Genomic DNA, 21,576 nt, shown 5'->3' on the forward strand with positions numbered 1-21,576 from the left:
GATTTAATAAATAATTCCACAATCCTTGGAACAAATCTGGTAGTTACTAAGTGTTCAACCCAAATTATAAAGCCAGTAAGTTAACATGGCCTTCTTATTATCTTGTTGTTTTTATTTGCTCATCTATAATCATTTTAAATTAACAGTAAAGCATTTTAAGTACTTTGGGAATCTTGAGTTACTGTATTTTTTTCTAGGTTTTCCTTTTTTCTACAGAGTCTGTCTTCAGAGAATATAAACTACAGTGGTAGTTTTATGGAATTCTTCAAGAGATAAATACCTTGGTGATATCAGTCTATAAAAGACTATGTCTTGTAAATTGTAGGTTAATAAAAAGGATCAGAAGTTAAAAAGCCCAGATAATAGAAATTCTCCTTTATCACAAATGATGAGATATATATTTAGGGGTATTTAAAAGAAAATTCCTTAATACAAATGTTTTCTAATTATCTTTTTTTCCATTGGCTACTGTGCCAATAGATCACTGGTTTTAATTTTTTTCATAATCTTTAACACTGTCTTTTAATGCTATCATCTTTCTGAATCCTTCCTTATAATATCTGTCACATATTGCTTTGGCCTTGACCTCTGGCTTTGATCTCCATGATACCTGGCATCAGTCTGAAAGAGGTAGAGTCCTTGAGACTGAGTTAGGGGAAAGAGTTGGGGAAAGAAATGGAGTGCTCATCAAAGGCATAGCCACCTGAAACACGGAGCTGTAAGTACTTTGCAAAACCATCAGTCACCTTTTCCATTTACAAAATACACCGCACTAGGGATTCTTCTGCACTCAAAATCTCTATTTACTTTATACAGAAACTTCTTTAAAGTAGAATTGAAGAGTGGCAGTGTGTAAATTATAACAGTGGTTAGATTTATGAAGTACTTTTCTTTTCCAAGGAAGAGAGTGGTTTGATCCATGAGTAGTGAGTGTAGGCAAGTGTCAGAATCTCCATCTAGAGTAAAATCACTGCCCCCAAGTTTACCTGAGATTCAGCATTGGTCCAATTTTAACCCTCTGAGTGTTATGTGTGACATATAGAGAGGTAGAAAATAATGTGCTTGAGATTCACTGGTGTGGTGAAGTGTTGGGCCTTGCAAACTGGAATATCTTCCATTCAAGTGCCAAGTACACCTGTGTGGGCCTGAACAAGTCACTTTACCTGTTTGAGTACCGCTTTTCTCATCTGTAAAGCAGATATGATAACTACTCTGCAGAATTGTGGTGAAACTCAGACACTTATGTATGTAAGTGTCTTACATATACTTGGCTCAGGAAGTTAGCCACTAATTGGTTGCTGTATCATAAACAGCAACAAGAAGAAAGGTACTCAATTTCTTGTCTATAATGAGCTTACTGTGGACCATGACTTCCTCATTTCTGTGTCCTGCTGTGTGAGAGGGCCCTTAATTCATATTTGCTGATTAACTCCTAGCAGGCTTGTGAGTTATTAGTTTGGTGATTTATTTTGTACTTAGGAGCCTAGCATAGGGCTAGGCACCTATAATTTAAGTAGAGGTCAAGAGAGAAGGGTGTTAGCTGTCAGGGAGCTTACGGTTTAGTAGGGAAGATGGTCAATACACAAATAATAAGCCAATTTTCATTTTATTTTATTGTGAAAAATGCAACAATCGAAAGGTACAGGGTGCTGCAGAATGACTAATGGTAGAGAGGCCAAACTCAGTTTTGAGGCTGGGGATGGCCTTTCTAAGGAAGGCAAATATTTAGTAATATAACCCAGGTTACCAAACTTTCCATTCCTAGGTTTTTTTCTGTCATTTTTGAAGTGGGTGTAGGAAAGCTTTTTACATTATTCTTTAGTTGTCTGTTCAACTGTTGATAATTTGCAAGTGTATTGTAGTGAGTGTAGGCAAGTGTCAGAACCTCCATTAGAAGACTGAGATAGGGTCACTGCATTTTAGTCTCACATGCACATAAAGCTTATCTATTATTGGGGAGGCTGTAGTTTCTATTTTTAGAATCTCTTGGAATTATCCAGTTTGACTCTTCTGTGGTCTTCCCCTTGTAGCTCTTCCCCATGAATTGTCCTGGCCCAGTTGTTGAGTGCAGGTGAAATTTTTCTGCCGTAGCCCATGGTCCTGATCATATCCTTTCCTTTGAAAACTTCAGTGACACCTCATTATCTATGACATATATTTACGACTCTCTGGGGAGGCACTCAGGGTCTTGTTTGGTTCAGCCACATGATGTCTCATCTGCCAGGCTTCTATGCTGCCCATACCCAAACCAAGCATTCCCATCACCATCTTCTAGGTGGATCCTGATTCTTGTTACTCCCTTGCCTTTCCTCGTGAAATCCCCAACATCCAAAATTCCATACTCCATGTAGAATTTATTCCACCATCCAAATGATGAAGTCATCTGTCACATTATGCCACCCAAACTTTGTTTTTATTTCTATTGTAGAAGTTTTGTGCCGTCTTTTGTGAAGTTGTTTGGAAACTGGTTATCTTTTAAATTTAATTGTGAATTCCTAGAGAGTAAAGACTGAGTCTTGGTCATCTGTGCATCAAGAGCATGCACATGAGAGCATCTGGGGAGCACAATGAGTGTGGAATTGGACTGATCTGGTCCACACCATGGACAGTTGTGCTGTAGCTTGTGCTTAAACCTACCAGCAACTGCATGGGTAGCAAACTGTCTCATTCTGTACAGATGGCCTCCCTTTGTGTTTATCAGTAGACCTCTTGGAGCACTTGCTTCTGTGCACTAGGTTCATGTAGCAATGGTAGATATCACAAAACTGTATTAGTCCCACACATTTTTATGCCAAGAAGTTGGCTATATTCTATCTCATATTATATCCTGTTATATTGCTATTTAATAGTAAACATTTAATAGTAAATATTGACATCCCCAGGTTTTATATCTTAAAACTATTAGATTTGTTATTTCTACCCAGAGTTCTCAGGGAGATCCATACATATGTACAGCACCTTAATTATTGTGACCATCCCTTATCCCATAGTCCATAACTGAGCTCAGGATTTGTCTTCCAAACCCATTCCCCTGCCAGCAAGTCATGCCACCCTCACCCTGTTGTGCAAACAAAAACCTGGGCGTACATCTTAAAATTTTAATTTTTCATATTCCACATATAATCTGTCACCAAATAATATAGATTTTACCTTAAATATCTAACATCCAATTACTCCTCTCAAACCTTAACCTAGACCACTATCTTCTCTCGCCTGGACTGTACCAGTTAGATAGGTCAAGAATATCCGACGGCTAGTCATGGGAAAAGTTACTGTATAGCAATGACAAGTGACAGTAAGTTCTAGAAAGGGGTTTGGAGAGCACAGAGGCTGACAGTGTAGAGACAGGAACCCTGTGCAAGATGCACCCAAAGAGCCACAGATCTGGTTGTCAGAAGGCTCACTAGAGGAAGCGTGATTCTGAGAAGTGAAGACGTATTGGGAAGAGAGCAAACCTGGGCCTCTGCATTTGTTTGTTGGAACCTATGTTTTCTGTTCCACGTAGCCCTTGCTGCACAGAGATTCCATTGTGTGCTGACACTTTTGTGAAGAGACTTGAATTTCTAAATGCATTCCTGTCATGCAATTCTCTGTGCTACAAAGCTGCAACATTCTGTCTCTGGAACCCATGACAATTGCTGGGCAGAGTCTAGATGTTTCTTGGCTCTAGTAATAAACAACTGTGCAGATCTTGGAGGATCCAGAGCACTACCAAACATCCTGGTGGAAAAGTTCCCCGTTGTGGGCTTGCTCCTTTGCTCCATCTGCTTGCTTATGAGGTTTGGAAAGGAAGCAGGGACACCATGCCCCTTGCTGTTGCCTAGGTCCTGATTTGCAACACAGCCTTGGCCTTACCAAGAGGGAATCAATTTACTTTAAAGGAAGACATGTTAAATGTTTAGTCTGATAAGGCCAATATTCCATGTCAGACAATGCTTAAGAAGGCACAGGACCAACGGCCAAGATTCAAGAAGGTTCAGGCCGCTAGGACAGTGCAACACATTTATTTTCTGGGAGGAAGCTCTGCCTTTCCAATAGTGAGGTAGGTAAGAGGGAAGCTCCAAGCTTCCAAATTAATGATCACTATTGTTCCCCATAGCTGTAGAGAGGTGTATATCACTAAAAGACAAGTATCTCATTTTAAATCAAGTCATTTTGAACCAAAAAAAAAAAAAAAAAAGGCATCTGAAATTCTGTTCACAGGTCTGAAGTGCAGAAGCAAACTTGGCATTCATGAGAAAGATCTTGGAGTCCAGGTTAATGATCCAAGGCTGGGCAGCCTGCTCCTTGAGTTCAGGCAAAAGTCATCTAAAAGTGGTTTGTTTTTTCTGAATAAAAGTAAAATCAGAGAGAAAAAGTATGAATGAAATATATATATCCTATGGCAAACACAATAAATATCAATGTTACTTTTCAATATAAAACAATTCATCTCTATTATAGAAATGTCCTTTGGAATATGACAGTTCTATAAAACTCCTGGGAGATGATGCACTTTAAGAAATGAGTGAATGGTTTTTACTTTTTCTCAGGTAGTTTAAGCTTATATGTCATGAAAAGATTAACATTAAACAGATACATGAGGTGGGATGGAAAGGGAGAGAAAAGGGAAATTGCATGGTAATGGAGGGAGACCCTCATTGTTATACAAAACTACGTATAAGAGGTTGTGAGGGGAATGGGAAAATAAACAAGGAGAGATATGAATTACAGTGGATGGGGTAGAGAGAGAAGATGGGAGGGGAGGGAGGGGGGATGGTAGAGGATAGGAAAGGTAGCAGAATACAACAGTTACTAATAGGGCATTATGTAAAAATGTGGATGTGTAACTGATGTGATTCTGCAATCTGTATTTGGGGTAAAATTGGGAGTTCATAACCAACTTGAATCTAATGTATGAAATATGATATGTCAAGAGCTTTATAATGTTTTGAACAACCAATAAAAAAAAAATTAAAAAAAAAAAAAAAGCTTATATGTCATAAGAAATGTAGATCAGTATATGAAGCCTATTCATTCAGTGGTAAATATTCTAGAAGGTGTTCTCTCTGTAGGTGTATGCATGCATGCAATGAAAACATAGAAAAATTAATTTTATATATATGTATATATACATATATATATCGCATAAAAATTCTCAGAAGATTAGTATACATGAGTTGGAATCAAATAGCTTTGTCACCCATTATCTGTGGGACTTTAGACAAATGACATAGTTTCTCTAAACTTCAGTCTTCTCACCTAAGAAATGGGGCTAAAGCACGTCATCTCAGGGAAGTAGGAAAGATAAAGTGCTTATCCTCTTCAGCATGTAGAGTGTCACCGTCCTTCCTCCAGCAGCAGTTCTTGTTATTTCTTTATCTGTGGGCTCACTGGTCTGCCTCTGTATCCTGAACTGGTGGCAGTGGCAGCATGTGCACTGTTTGTCATGTTATATCTCTTCTGGGGCCTCTATGTCCTGTGTCAGGGACCCAGGCAGAATGCTTCTCCAGACCCTTACGTCTGCTAATCCGAGTGGATCTGTCTCCTATAGCTAAGCTGACTAATCACCAAGACCCATTTTTATTTATCTTCCCACTCTTCTAGGCCCAGAAGTCTGGTTTAGGAGGGGACACTCAGGCTGCCGAAGACCTGCTAGTGCTCTGCAAACCACTGACAGACCTCATTAGCCTGCTTATTCCACTGGTAAGAGCTTACCTGTTTATGTGTCTTTCAGAATATTGCTGAGGTTGAAGTAATTTTATTTGAATTTCATGAACTTTTGAGTTTCTATGCTATTTTAATCCCCTTCAAAACTGGAACCAAAAGAACTTTGAAAGGTTTTTTTTTGCTCTGGAAATACTAAATTTATGGTTTAAAACCAAGAAGCTTATCATTTATTTAAATAGATATTTAAGTAAGGCAGACTCTCAAATCTAATTACTTTCTTAATGTGAGGTTTAAAAGAATTGAACAAATGAATTCCAAGAAGGAAGAGTAAATCATTATGGAAATCAACTCCCTTTCCAAAGGAGATTTTGGAATTACACTTGGCTTGCAGGACTCTCCAGAAACTTGAAAACACAGACATAGACCTGGGGCACCTTCTTTTTCAACCCCAACAAAAATGGAACAATTAAAATAGGTGAAATTAAATAAAAATGGGTGAGACTACACAAGACCACTGAAGATATGAAAAGAGCCCAATAGAAACTCAGAATTTGGATCACTGAACAGTTTTGAACAAACTTAAAGAGGACCCAACATACAGTACTTGCCCTTCAACAGAGCAGCCAGCCAGAGGGCCTGTGGATGAAATTCCATAAAAACTCCTGAAGAGTGGAGGCAGCCTTGTGGCTCCAAGGATGACAGCACAGACAACCCAAGGAAATGCATCTCTGTGGCTGCCACCCTTCACAGAGGCAGGCAGCTCTGAGTGCTGGAAAAACTGCTGGATTTGGGTTTTCCTGCCCTGTGGCTTCAAGGAGGACAGATGCAGTTTCGATGAATAATTCTGCAGACTTAGTTGTATTCAATGAGTAAAAGTTTGTTTCAACTAAGGGAAATTTTAAAAAGGGAAAAAATCACTACTGTTTTATATTAAATGATATAAGGGATAGAGCAGTCACCAAAAATGTGGCCCATAGGCTTACAATGAAGTGAGGGAAGGACACACAACCCAGGGAACTAGACAGATCTTTGGTATAGAATGTTGCGGAAGTTACAGGACAGCAGCAAAATTGCTACATCAGGGAACATCAGGGCTGAATCCTGTGCTCTCACAGAAAAAGGAAGGAAACAAAGCAGGCTTCTGTGAACAGACAGGGAAAACTAATAAACTACACAGCTTGAAGGATGTATAAAAGATGTAAAAATGCCCTATTGAAGATAAGTAAATGGACACAATATGTGATATAAGATAATACCTACATTTATAACAAAAAGGTTAAAAATAGTTTAAGAAAGACTGAAGGGAAACTTTGAGTGCACTCTATTTCACATGTATGTTTTATAGATATGGTTTCAGTGTTTGCCCTAGTCTGAGATTTTTTTTTCCTTGTAATAGGTGAGTTTATTCCAGTTGAACTCATTTATTCTTAATGGACTTATTGAAACTTATATTTGGTCTTTATATTGTTCTTTCTAAGTGTTTCCCTATCTTAGATACAAGGTATAATGCAAAAAAAAAAAAAAAAAAATCCCCTTTAACAGGAAAAGAGGGATTGTATAAAGAATAAAGTCCATAAGAAGATATAACTGCTATGAACCTTTTTGTATCAAATGTGTGGAATGGTATAAAATGAGAAGAACTAAAAACATATAGGGAGGAATCCATTTGTATTGAAATATTGAACATATGTTTTTCATTGCCTGACAGAGTAGGGATTGGCCTGTGGGTCAAATCTGTTCTACACTCTGTTTTTGTAAATAAAGTTTTATTGGAACACAGCTACACAATTCATTTACACATTGTCTATGGCTGCTTTGCCTCCTAATGGCAGAGTTGTAACAGAATAGTTACAACAGAAACCTTATATCCCATAAATCTATATTAATTACTCTCTAGCTCTTTAGACGTTTGTTGGAAGCTGCTATAGACAATATGAGTACTTTAGTAAGATTGATCTAATAGGAAAATATTCATCTCCATACTCTGAAAATAGAGACTATACCATCTTTATTTTCTGGGAAGCATCTTTTCAAAGTTGACCAAGTATTGTGTTAAGAGTATCAATAAATTCCAGTATGTAGTAATTGTATAGGCTAAAATCTTTACCCCAAAATATAATAAAATTAGAAGGAAAAATAAAGATAATGTAAAATGCACTATTAGTAAATACTACCCATAAGTACAGGAATAAAATGTTATTATTATGTCATTCTGAGCCTAATCAGGATACAGAAAGCACACAATGATTTAAACAGAAAAATTTTAATATAAAGAATTATTAAGCTATGATAGACTACCTCTAAGATTTTAAAAGAGGTACCCTAAAACTGAGGTGAAAGGGCAAACTTGAAAGGCATAGATCAGACTTCAATCGAGAGAGCAGGGTGCAGCCCACAATACAGTGGAGAAGTCTGTTGGGTTGCAAAACCCAGAGCTGCCCACAGTCCACAAGAGAGCAGAAGACAACCCCCCAGGGATCAGGAGAATCAGAGCCAGGGGCGGGCATGCAGATGAGGGCAGGTGTCACTGTGGGCAGAAGACTTGGAGTGCTCAGTGCCTGTAGGAAGGTCCACAGAGAGTGGCACCTTTGTAGTATGCAGGCAGACAGAAGGAATTAGGGTGCTAGTGAATGTGGGGAAGCTTGGAGTGCACAGTATCCTTGTTGGGAAGGCAATAGGATAATAACCTTGGCTAGGACTGGGGATCCTTGAGGGACTTTGAGTCCTGGGCACATCGTGTAGGCAGCCCATGACCAATGCCATTACACCCACACTTATTAGTGGTGTAGTCACCAGAACCAGCAAGAGAACCCCTGACTCCTATAATGTGCCTTAAATGCCCTCTATGGAGGAAAGTAACAGTCTTACTCTGAAGGAGGGAGGCTTTAAGGAAATCTGCCCATCATCACAGAACATGTACTGAAGGATACATATGGAACCAATGGCAAGCAATGAATTTCTGGCACAGTGATCAAATTGAGCTCACTCCAGAAAGTAAGATGACCCACTGTTAGGAAATCTAACATTCTCCAAAGTCAAGTGGCTTTTATGTCCTTCCAGCAATGGATGAGAGCTCTTGTCCCAGATATTATCAGTTCTTTTTTTTTTTTTTTAAAGAGACGCATGCCAGGCAAGCGCGCTACCACTTGAGCCACATCCCCAGCCCTATCAGTTCTTTTTTTTAAAAAAAATATATTTTAAATATTTGACCATCTTAAAATAGTGTGGTAATGCCTCATTGTGATTTCAAATTGCATTTCAGTAATGATGAATAGTATTGAGCATCTTTTCATGTGTTTATTTCCCAATATTTATATTATTATACTTTTGTAATCTGAACTTCCTTCATAAAATGAATATATTAAAAGTAAATTGAGTTACTTTTTTAAAAACTTTTAAACATATCATTTCAGTGCCTATAAAATTTCCCAATGTTTTTAAGTCAAATTGTTGTTCCCTGGAATAACTTTAATTAATTTTAGCTTTATTTTTTTTACCAATTAACTCCAAAGTCTTTTTATGTAAAAAGTACATTCAGTCACCCTTTATCAAATGAAACTTTCTTTTGTTATCTACATGCCATGCAATCACAAATTCAAAATGACATGGAAGATAAAATACAAGAAGTAGGTAAAAGTGAAACAATAATAGCAGCAAGGAAAGCCAGTATTGCATGGAACTTCTGGGCACAAGTGCCACCTAGCTTTGCCACTTACCAATTGTCACATTGGGCAAATATTAAATAGCAATACTTGTTATTTAATTTATGGATTCCATAGTTTCCTCACCTTTAAAATGGGGTTAATAATACTAACTAGACAATGAGGATATTATGGGGATTAAGTGAACAGTACCTGACACATAGTAAGTACTGAACAAATAAATCTCCTATGAAAGTGATTTCATATTTGCCACATGGTATCCTGTGCTTCAGTGAGCTAGGTTCTGCTCTCAGTGCTTTACCTTTGGTCTCATTTAGTCCTTCCTTGTTTATGATGAAGGGCCCATCCTCACCTTACAAATAAGAACCCTAAAGCTTACATAATATATAATACAGAATAATAGGGCTAGATGTCTGATCTCAAAGCCCACGTTTTCCCCACTACAATTCTAGTTGTCCTATGGATTAACTTCCAACTCATACAACTCTTGGAAATACTCTCATTGAAACATAATCTACTGGATTAGAAATCCATTCTGCATTTTTTTTTTTAAGTTTTGAAAAATGCCCTTAGTTAGGAGTCATCTCCAGATGCAATTTGCATAGTTTAGGGAGAGATTCTGAATGAGGCTACTTTTGCGTTTTGTCCGGAAGACAATGAGAAACACATGAATGAGGAAAAGTGCTTGTAGACTTAATAAATCATTTTTTGTTTAGGAAGGATAAAAGTTATCTTAACACTTCTATTTTACGTAGTCATATCCAATTCCTTAGAGTTAATTGGGAAATATAAATGATTAAGATGTGCTTTCAAAATGCAGGGAACAGCCTCACCCAGTAGCTGATGAACTTGACTCTGACTATACTTGTAATAACTGCCCTGTTACATGGCTCATTGCCGAGTTTGAGTGATTAAACTTAAATCTCAAAAGGGAGTAGGCAGTCTCATCTCCTGTCATGGAGGAATTTGCATCTTTCAGAATTGTTTGTTGAACAGGTGTCTATCCCAGGTAATTGAATTTTAACAACCAGAGCAGGCCATGATGAAAAATTCTTGGAGTGTTAAAAGTAGAGACTGAAGCTTACAATGCAGACTTGATGCTTCAGGGGCCTAGGTGCTGCTTGGGGGAGTTTTCTATTGATTCTGAGGTCATTGAAGGGCAGAAAACCAGGAACTTTGAGCGGACAGGTGATTGTCTGCCGGCAGCACAGGTGTGTTAAACAGGGTGATATGCATCTGCCGTGTTCAAAATCAGAAGGTTTTACCTGAAGGCTAACTTTCAGAGTTCCCGTGATAAAGGAAGGAGGTCAGCTTAGAACACGTGACATGGTCTTTTGTGTTGATATTTTAGGATTTTTCATTTAAATATTTAATATGCTTTATGTATTCTTCCCCCATCCTTTTCCTGCCTTTTGTTAGATTGAAGCACAACTTTGGGTTCTACCTTTGGGGCTAATGCCTTTTTTCTTTCTTTTAAATGCCTTTGTGATACATTGAATTACATAAAAATGCCAGTATCTGGCCATTGGGGCTTTACAAAAGTGGCATTTCATTTGGTTCAGGATTAAATTAGGATTATGTGACAACTTTTATTGGTTTGTACTACAGCTAGTTCCTGAAATTCATGAAGCCCATTTCCATACAGTTTTATCCCCCAATTACTTAAATTGGAATGTGATTCTAGGCTAGAGGTTGCCAGGTAAGTGGAGGCACCCTGGACTTGGAGTCAGAAATCAAAAACTCAGTGCCTGGCTCTACTGGCAGCCAGCTTGTATGATCTTGGATTAGGCACCTTTGATTCTCACCTGGGAAGATTAAACAAGGTGGTATATGGGAAGGTACCTAGCAGGGTCCTGGCTGCATTTCATAAGCGAATTGCTTTCTTTTCTCACTTTGGCAGTTGAGTGTCATTTCTGTGAAAATTTTCATTCAATCACATGTTATCCTATATGTGAATCTACCCTAATCCTCTGCTTGCTTTTTTTTTTTTTTTTTTTTTTTTTGATGGCTACTCTTTCCTTCCTTTAGTACTCCTCCTCCTCCTATCTCTCTCCACCCAGCTGGCCTGAGACACAACCCCTCTGCTTAGCTCAGGATCTTTACTCAGCAGATTCTGGAACTTTTTTTGTGGACTCCCCCCACTGGTGTTTACAGATTCTTCCCAAAGGCCCCTCTTGTCAACTCTCTTTTTCCAATTTTTCTTCTGATTATTTACTGTGAATATTTACATATGTAAAAGTATGTAGTCAGGTTTGCTTGAAGAGTGTCAATTGCTATAGATCATCCTGATTTTCCCTGGAGTTCTCCTGGAGCAGCCTCTTACACTGTTCATCTTAGATACCAGGTGTCTCATGGCGATGCAGCCCTGGCATCCAGAGTAGGTAATTACCCAAGGATAAAAATCATTCTCTGAGATATTTTTCCCAGCTCTGTGGGACAGTGCCTCTGTAACAAGTAACTTGATCATACTTAGGTTCTTGTTTATTGGCCAGGCGTCTGCCTAATGTATGTGAGCTGTATTGTGTATATCCACATTTATTACTGGAGCCATTAGATTTAAAAATGGCCTGTGACAAGAACATTGCCATGTATCTTTTGTGGGAAAGATTAACAAACGTTTATAGCTGTATATAAAGTGAAGAAAAATAGTAATAAGGCCATGGAGGACCTAAACTAGAGCACATCTAGATCAAAGATAAATTTTACAGTGGTTGTTTAAAAATATAATAGGTTACAGGATGAGGTGCTGGAATTGCTTTCCTGTGGGAAAAAAATAAACAGACTTTCAATTTTCATCTTACTTAGATAATTTTTGAGGCTTTTGGCTTACAGACAGAAGAGTGAACTTGCTAGTTTTTGAGGTTCTTTCCACATATGATTCTATGAAAATAAACTACTTATCTATCCTTAACAGAATATGAAACCTATCAATCCATAGTTTATGAATCACAGTCTATCTCCCTTGTCTGTGGAAGATAAATTCTAAGACTGCCAATGGATGCCTAAAAACTCTGGGTAAACTGCATATACGGATTCCCCCCAATTATGATGATTTGACTTGGAATTTTTTGACTTTACTGTGGTTTGAGAGTTATATGCATTCAGTAGAAATTGTACTTTGAATTCTGATCCTTTCCCAGGCTAGCAATATGCTAGTGATAGTCTCTCAAGATGTTTGTTGAGCTGTGTTGCTTTCTGTAATGTTTGGTAGGTTCGGTGTATTAAAGGCATTTCATCTTAAGATACTTTCAAATTACGATGAGTTTATCTGAATGTAACTCCATCGTAAATCATGGAGCATCTGTACTGTTTTTTCTTATACATGCATACCTTTGATAAAGTTTAGTATATAAACTAAGCACAATAAAAAATGAACAATAGCAACTAATAGTAAAACAGAGCAATTAAAACATATTGTAAAAGTTATGTGAATATGGTTGCGCTTGCTCGCTCTCTCAAAATATCTTATTATACTGTACTCACCCTTTCTCTTTTTAAAAGAATGTGCGATGATACAGTGCCTATGTGCCAAGATGAAGTAAGGTGAATGACACAGGCTACTATTGACTTTCCCTGTGAATCCCCAGGATGTTGTTCTGAGTAGTGTAATGAAATTTCCCAGTCTAGCTCCATCTAAGATCATGAATCATCCCTTTGTCCAGTGTATCCACATGTATATCCTACCCTACCTGTTAGTCAATTATTAGCTATTTCAGTTATCAGATCAATTGTAGTGGTATTATAGTGTTGGTGTCCAGAGAACCCTCAGAATGGCATGCAGTTTGAAATTTATGAATTATTTACTTTTGGAATTTTCCAATTAATGTTTTGCCTATAGTTGATAATGGATTGCAGAGTGGACACATTGTAGGAGAATCATAGTGAACTGTATGTAAAAGAAAGATATCCTTAGTCTACTTTGAGAAACTGATGATTCTAGACTCTCTGCCCATAAAAATGCCCAGACCCAGACATATGCAAAGTTCTGCACATAATTGATAATTTCAGGAGGAATTTCGAATTCTCACATGGCAATCATTATAAACTATAACTAATACAGGTTATAATAAGCTGAAATGATGCGGTAGCAAAATCATTTGTATATGTCTTCCTCCCCCCACTAGACTGTAAGTCCTTTGAAGGCAAGGGCCATATCTATTTGCTTCACTTTGGGACCTAGTATAGAGAAAGGATTCAGTAAATATGTTTGTAGGAAAAGAAGTGAAAAGCTAACATGTACAGTATATTTTCTTAGCATAACTGAGAATAGACCAAATCTAGTAAGACATAGAATCAAGTACAAATTTATCCAGTTTGTCTGCACCCCTGCTCTTCTACCATACCTGAACTAGCCCCTCAAGAGGTGGTAATGATTATGGATAACCAGTTCATTTGCTTTCAAATCACATCATTTGACTTCTTTCTAGAGGTTGCCCTATTGGCAGGTTATTCTCTAACATTCACTGGGCAGCCTGATTTCTGCAACAACCTATACCCCATCTTTGATTGACAGAACATGAAAGAGCAGTTAGCATTGCCCAGGGACTCATGTATTTCTGAAAACTGCTATACTTGTAGTAACTGCGGTATATAAAAACCCAGCCCTAGGATCCCAGCAGCACTGGTGATCATAGAAGCCTCTAAGCAGTCAAAATAGATGCCACAGCTTCAGTACCCTTTTCTAACAGCAGTTCCCAGGGCTCTGAAATTCAATATTTATATTTGGGTAGTTTTAGGGAAACAAAGGCCCCAGAATTGCAGGTGCACATTCTCCCATTACTTCTTACACCTTTGTCTTGAAATGGTAGTAATGTTGAAGTATGTTTTTTTTAATGCAATTTTATTTTTTATTTTAACTTGTTATATATGACCGCAGAATGCATTAAATTCATATTACACATAAAGAGCATTTTTCATATCTAATTTTTTAAATAGCATTTTGTTAGTGATCAAGGCTGCCTGCTCTAAGGTGAGTAGGAAAACATTCACTTCTGTGATGGAAAGAAGGAGTGCCTGAGGCACCTCCTCTAGAAAATCACCCCCATTGATGACCTACCCAACATCCTTCCATTGACTTCTTTTCAAGCCCCCTTTCAAGTAGTAATGCTTTAATGTGGATGTGTTTCCCTAACATAACAAGACTGGACAGAGGAACAGACCAAAGAGAAAGAGGAAGTGAGAGTAGTATAGAAGAAAGACTTGAATGTTGAACTGAAACATGCATGGGTCATGTCGAAAACAAAGTCTAGTTAATTAAAAGGATTTTAAGGATGCACTTTATTTTTTATTCCCAGTACACTTTCCTTGATTTTAAAAATCTAGGATTATGATATTTTTGCATCACTAATGCTTGAGTTTTTATGTGCATCATTGAGGAAAGTGAGTCTTAGTAATTGCACTCTCATGCAGGTAAAGTTATAGAGGTTAACAATTAGGACCACATCAGAATACATCCAAATTTTAGTATAATTTACACATGCATATCTCACATATTGTGGAAGAATTGATGATGATGGTTAACTACCCATGGTTTTTGGAGTTCTGGAACTCAAAGTTGGAAGCCAACTATGGAATGAAAGTTGGTAAATTACAAGGTAAATTGGTGTATATCAAGAGTCTTAAAATTATTTATACTTTTAAATTTATACGTTTGAATTCTACTTCTAGAAACCTTGCATAGGAAATAAACACAAAAATACAGAATTGATTGTGAAAACAGATATATTCGTGGAATTATTTTTAGTATGAAGAATTTTGTTAATAACCTATGTTTACCAATTGTAAATAAATTAAATTTCATTTTTAAGACAGAATTCTATGATACCGTTAAATATGATTTTTCCAAGCATGTTAACAATGTGGAAAAAATATTTTAATATAAGTTTAAATGAAATATCACAATATTTATTAATCATGATATGCCAATTACAAAATAATAATATTAAGAACAAAACAGCCATGACAGCGCATACCTATAATCCCAGAGACTCAGGAGGCTATGGCAGGAGAATCACAAGTTCAAGGCCAACCTCAGCAATTTAGTGAGGCCCTAAGCAAAGACCCCGATTCCAAATAAGATCACCTTCCAAGGTACTAGGGGTTAGGATTTCAACACATCTTTTTAGGGTACACAGTTTAAGCCATAATATTATCCAATGTAAAATGCCTTTGACTCGGCAATAAAAGGGTTAGAAATTTACCCTGAGGAGACACATTGGCAAACAGCAAAGAATTTCTGGGTAGGATTGTTTTTAGTAGTGAAAAATTAGAAGTATCTTGGCAGTCAGTTGTGTATTAGTTAATTATGTTTTCTGTATAATACAATGAAACTAATAAAAAAGAGATGTAATTCAGTATTTATTGCCATAGGTAACAATTACAACATATTAAACAAACGAAGTAAATTATAAAGCAACATGGAGCAGTGCCCCACACCTGTAATCCCAGTGACTTGGGAGACTGGAGCAGGAGGATTGCAAGTTCAAAGCCAGCCTTAGCAACTTAGAGAGGCCCTAAGCAACTTAGCAAGACACTGTCGAAGTAAAAAATAGAAGGAGCCAGGTGTGGTGGTGCATGCCTGTAATCCCAGCAACTCAGGAAGCTGGGGCAGTAGGATCACAAGTTCAAAGCCAGCAAAAGTGAGGCACTAAGCAACCCAGACCCCATCTGTTAAAAAAAAAATATATATATATATATATAAAAATGAGAGAGAGAGAGCGTGCATGCACCCACGTGTGTGTGTGCTGGGGATGTGGCTCAGTGGCTGAGTGCTCCCGAGTTCAATCCCTGGTACCCCCACCCTGAAAAAAAAAAAGTGGACCGGGATGTTGCTAGTGGTAAAGTACCCCTGGGTTCAATCCCCGGTGCACAAATATATAAATATTATCTATATTATAAATATATGTATACATTTTTATATAAATATATATGTGTGTATGTGTACATACATACATACACTTAAATATATATAACTTGTATTTAAAGTCATTTAATAACTAATAACATTCAGCATAACTTACAATTAATAGGCACATACACAGAGGTTGTCCTTGCTTTGCATGATTCTGCTAGGCCTAAATTCCAATTAAACAATATCAGTCCCCTTAATAACATGGTCCAAATTTCATTTCCCATGGTATATTAATTGGGAGTAAGGGCATGAAGTACAAACTTTGCTACCAGTTCTTCAGTCAGTAAATCACTATGTAATTAACAAACATGCATCATCATAAATGACCAATCATGCCACCTATTTCTAAGTCCATTACCAGTTGATTACTGTGTACCTGTTTTTTATTTCATACACAGACTCCAAAACATGTGATTCTGTTGCTTCTTTGCCCCCTACTGATAAATGCAAGATACCATTTTACAAAAATGAATAATGGAAAGGAGTCATTCAGCAAAGATGAAAGTGCACCAAAGAAACAAGTGATAATGTGGGGAGAGAAATTTGAATGGAAAGTAAATGGAGTTATAAAAGAAACAGCTGACTCTAGATCGGGCAGAGGGGTGGGAGAGTATGGGAGTGGGCAGGAGGTTAGCAAGGATGGTGGAGTGCGATAGACATCATTATCCAGAGTACATGTATGAAGACACGAATTGGTGTGAACATACTTTATATACAACCAGATATGAAAAATTGTGCTGTATATGTGTAATAAGAATTGTAATGCATTCAGCTATCATTTATTTTTAAAAAATCAGTTAAAAAATTAAAAAAAGAGAAACAACTGCAGAAATGTTGGCACTGTTGCCCTTCGAGTGGCTCTAGATGCATAGCCTGAGGAACCTAGGGAGAATTTATCTACCTAAATGAGAAAGATGGTTTTCATGAAAAGGATGAGGTTGCACCAGAAGAAGTGGTGCTTACCCACCACTTTGAATTGTAGGAACTCTTAGAGATGTTTTTAAGACATTGAAAATGCAAAGGATGGGCCTGGGGATGTGGCTCAGTGGTAAGTGCTTGACTGGCATGCATGAAGCTCTGGGCTTTATCCCCTGCACCATGCACACGTGCATGTGAACAAGTGCAAAGGATAAAGTGTTGGGAGTTGATCCAGATTTAGAAAGAGGCATGGAAAGGGTGTCTCTTCTTCACATTGAAACTTTTAGTACAAGACAAGGACTATTCAGACTGTTCAAACAACTCTTGATAAGTGGTTGGTTAAAAAAAATATATTTTTTAGTTGTAAATGGACACAATGACTTTATTTTATTTATTTAAAAATATTTTTTAGTTGTCAATGGAGTTTTATTTATTTATATGCAATGCTGAGAATCGAACCAGTTCCTCACATGTGCTGGGCAAGCACTTTACTACTGAGCCACAACCCCAGCCCTTGATAAGTGTTTTTAAATAAATAAAACACTTTGATTTTCAGTGTTTCAAATTAGTGCTAAATAAAAGGTTTCCTTTTAAATTCTCCTAGATGTTTATAATAAGAGATTTTTAATGTTTTGATTAAAAATTTTAAGAAACAGAGCAATCTTAATTTTCCCATTCATTAAGATCATTTGCATGGTTTTAGTCTGCATGGTCATTTTTATGGTCCATGCAAAGAGAGGACTGCTTCTAAAAATAATAGGACACACACTGAAATGCTTGCAGTGGTTTACTCTGGGTGATAGAACTACAAGTGATTTTTATTTTCTTCCTTACTCCATCTTCTCTATGTTTCGGATTTTCTCTCTTTTGGTACCAGGGATTAAACCCAGGGGCACTTAAACATTGAGCAACATCCTCATCCCATTTTTTTTTTTTGTTTGTTTGTTTCCTGTGACATGACCTCACTAAGGTGCTTAGGGCCTTGTTAAGTTGCTGAAGACTGCTTTGAACTTTGGATCCTCCTGCCTCAGCCTCTCCAGCTGCTGGGATTATAGGAATGGGCCACTGCATCTGGTGTGTTTCAGATGTTCTTAACATTTATCACTTTCTATGGTATCTATATTTCCTTAGAAAAAACAATTTATAATATTTCTACCTTCTGTCTTGTCCCAGCTTCCCAATACCTTCTAACAAACCAGTGGTATCTCTTTCCCATAAGCCAACAGTTCACTTTAAGCTTTTCCCTCCCATTTGTGGAATAAAAAATCAAGACCAACTGCATACTGCCTACAGGAGACTTGCCTTAATATAAGAGGCACAAGTTGGTTAAAGGTAAAATCATAAAAGAGGGTGAATTGTGCTAATGCTAGTCAAAAGAAAGCTGGCACGGTTATTTTAATATTAACCAGAGTAGATTGTATAACAAAGAATACTACCAGGAATAAAAAGTCATTTTCTAATGATAAGTTGGACAGTTCATTAAGTAGACATAACAGTGTGGAACAAGCTAAATGAAGCAAAAAACGTGTTATAAACATAAGGACAAAAAGACAAATTTTCATTTTAATTAGAGTTTAGTATTCCTCCCTTGATAATTGATAGAACAAATAGAAAATGGGCAAGGAAATGGTAGATTGAAGCAGCAGTGCTATCCAATTTGACCTGATTGATATTCATAGAACAACCAACAAAAGTAGAAAATATGTTCCTTCAAGTGCATGAACATTTTATGAAGATGGCTCATATTCTGAGTCATAAAACAAGTCTCTAAAATGATTCAAGTCATATAAAGCATTTGAAAACTTATAAATACATAAAAATTTTATGTAACTTTTGTACTACATGGTAATAATATTTTATAAATATATAAAATCACCATGATGAGTTTAAATTTAAAAATCAATAAAAAGAAGCATATTTAGAAAAATTCTCAAATATCTAAAGTGGTGGACATTTCTAAATAAGCATGGGTTAAATGAAAAATAAAAAATTAGAAATTTGAACTAAATGAAAATGTTATCAGACTTTTATCCAGCTGCTTCACATACCACAAGCCAATTCATTGAAGAGACAAAGAATTCATGCAAGGAAGGTGACTTTATTTGAAAAGCTGGCTGATGCAAAAGATGGAGGACTCTTGTTCAAAGTCCATCTTGCAGGGAATCAGATTTAGGAGTGTTTTATATAGGGTGTGATGGTTGTTTGTAAACCACAGGCACCTTCTCACAGCAAGACAAGTTTGATCAGACTGTTGAAGGATCAGATGATGCACATCTGATCTTAATTGCCTAGTCACAAGATGTTTTTCAGTTCTGCAAATATTAAGAGAAACAACTATTATTTTTGTTTACTGATTAGATTGCTTGTGTGCAGTTTCTGATATATCACACAATTGACAGGCTAGAGGAAGTAGCTGCAAAGAAAAAAGACAAGGGTCAGATGAAGTTAAATATGGAGTGCTTAATGCTTGGCATTAAAAACACTACACAGCAGAATTTGTGGGATGCTATTAAAACAGAACTTATAGGGAGGGAAATTTATAGCACACAACTCCTAAGTTAGAAAAGGAGAAGAAAGGTCTCCAGCCAGTGACCTCAGTTTCTACCGCAAGAGTCTAGGAAATCAAATTAAACCCAAATAGAGTAGAAGTATATTTAGGATAATCTATATTTAGGGTGTGTGTGTGTGTATCAATCACAGCACAAGTCAATGACAGGAGAACTGTAGAGAAATTAAGCCAAAACTCAGTTCTTTGAAAATATAACAAAATTAATAAACTCATTGACAATGAGAAGAGGAATCTGGAGAGACATTCTCACAAATTCTACAGACATTAAGAAGTTAACATTCTGGACAGGTTTATGCCTATCAACTAAAAAACTTAGATGAAATTGAAAAATTCTTTAAAAACAGAAGCAAGTGAATCTTATTTAAGAAAAAATAGATAACTTGAATAGCACCTTATCATTCATAAAATTAAATTTTTAGTTTAAAATGTTTCCATAAAGAAATCTGCTGCCCCAGGTGAATTCAGTATTAAATTCAACCAAACAATTAAGAATTTTATAAAAACTTTCCTAGAAAATCAGAGTAGTTCTATTTCCTCTTTCTATATGGCCAGCATTACCCTTATACCAAAAAACAAAGACATTACAAGAAAACTGCACACTAGTATCTCTTATGATCATAGAGCCAAAATCCTTGACAAAATTTAAATAAATTGAATCCAACCTTATATTAAAAAGATACATGAAATAGTAGGGATAAATAGACAAACCATATGAAAACTATAAAACATTGCTTAGGAAAATTAAAGAACCTCTGCATGCATGGGAAGTTAACTGTTTGAGTTGAAAGACTCAGTATTGTTACAGATTCTTCCCAAATATAAACTCAATGCAACCCCACTGAAAATCTCAGCAGACTTTTGTAGAAATCGGCCAACTGTTTCTAAAATTATATGAAATACAAGGGACCTTAGAATAGTCAATACAACTGTGTTAGTCAACTTTGCATTATGATAACAAAATACAGGTTACTTAGGAAGTAAAGAGAGCTTTATTTGGCTCACAGTTTTGAAGGCTCAAAATTCAAATATTCTAGTGTAGTCTCAGAACTGACCTTTGGTTGCATCATCAAGTATGGATGTCAATGGCAAGAAATTATGTACTGAACCAGAAATATAGAGAGCAAGAGAGACTGGGTATTCCAAGATACCCATTGAGGGTATGCTTCCAGGGACTTAAGGAGGTCCCACTAGGCCCTACCTCTTAAAGATTCTCAGCACCTGCCAATAGCACTATCCTAGGAAGCCAAGCTGTTAACATATGGATCTTTGAGGGAAGCATCTAATGGTTCTTGTATTTGGTGGTTCTCTTTCTCCATTTTAGTCTTCCTTCCTGTTTAGGCTCATCAAGAGTGGAAGTTGTTTGTGTTATGTGATGCTCTTATTTCTTTTCTCTTTACCAGCTGACCCCTGGTTTCATAATTACCTCAGCTCTGCCCTGGGTCCTCCAATCTAGAAATAGATGAGAGGCCCAGATTTCAATCTCACGGAGATATTTGGTATATCACAAATCCAGATACTAAGCCTGCAGTAAACCTGTTTTCCCAGGTTCTGTTTATAATATTTTTTTAATGTTTTTTAGCTAGACCTTTATTATTTATTGATTTACATGCAGTGCTGAGAATTGAACCCTGTGCCTCACACATGCCAGGCAAATGCGCTACCACTGAGCCCTAGCCCCCTGTTCATGATATTTTCAACAATAGAGCCACCTTGTTTAAGGGGACCCAGAGCTGGGATAGCTGCTTCATTTCTTTATGTGGACACAGAATCCCAGCCCTCACCTCACACTTTACACTTAGCTTTTATCTTGCCACACTAGAAGTGGTGCTGTTATTACATTGAAGATCCTGTTTCGGGAGAGCTACTTA

General features: G+C 36.9%; 1 protein-coding gene across 1 annotated transcript in view; it reads left to right on the forward strand.

Moving 5' to 3' along the window:
• Ulk4 (unc-51 like kinase 4) overlaps positions 1 to 21,576 on the forward strand; it is a 522,779-nt gene that overhangs the window by 364,112 nt on the left and 137,091 nt on the right. Inside the window, 1 exon segment of the mRNA XM_048795329.1 lies at positions 5,587 to 5,685. Coding sequence (XP_048651286.1) covers positions 5,587 to 5,685 — 99 coding nt within the window.

The sequence above is a fragment of the Marmota marmota genome, unplaced genomic scaffold, assembly GCF_001458135.2.
Source record: "Marmota marmota marmota unplaced genomic scaffold, marMar, whole genome shotgun sequence".
NCBI classification, from domain to species: domain Eukaryota; kingdom Metazoa; phylum Chordata; class Mammalia; order Rodentia; family Sciuridae; genus Marmota; species Marmota marmota.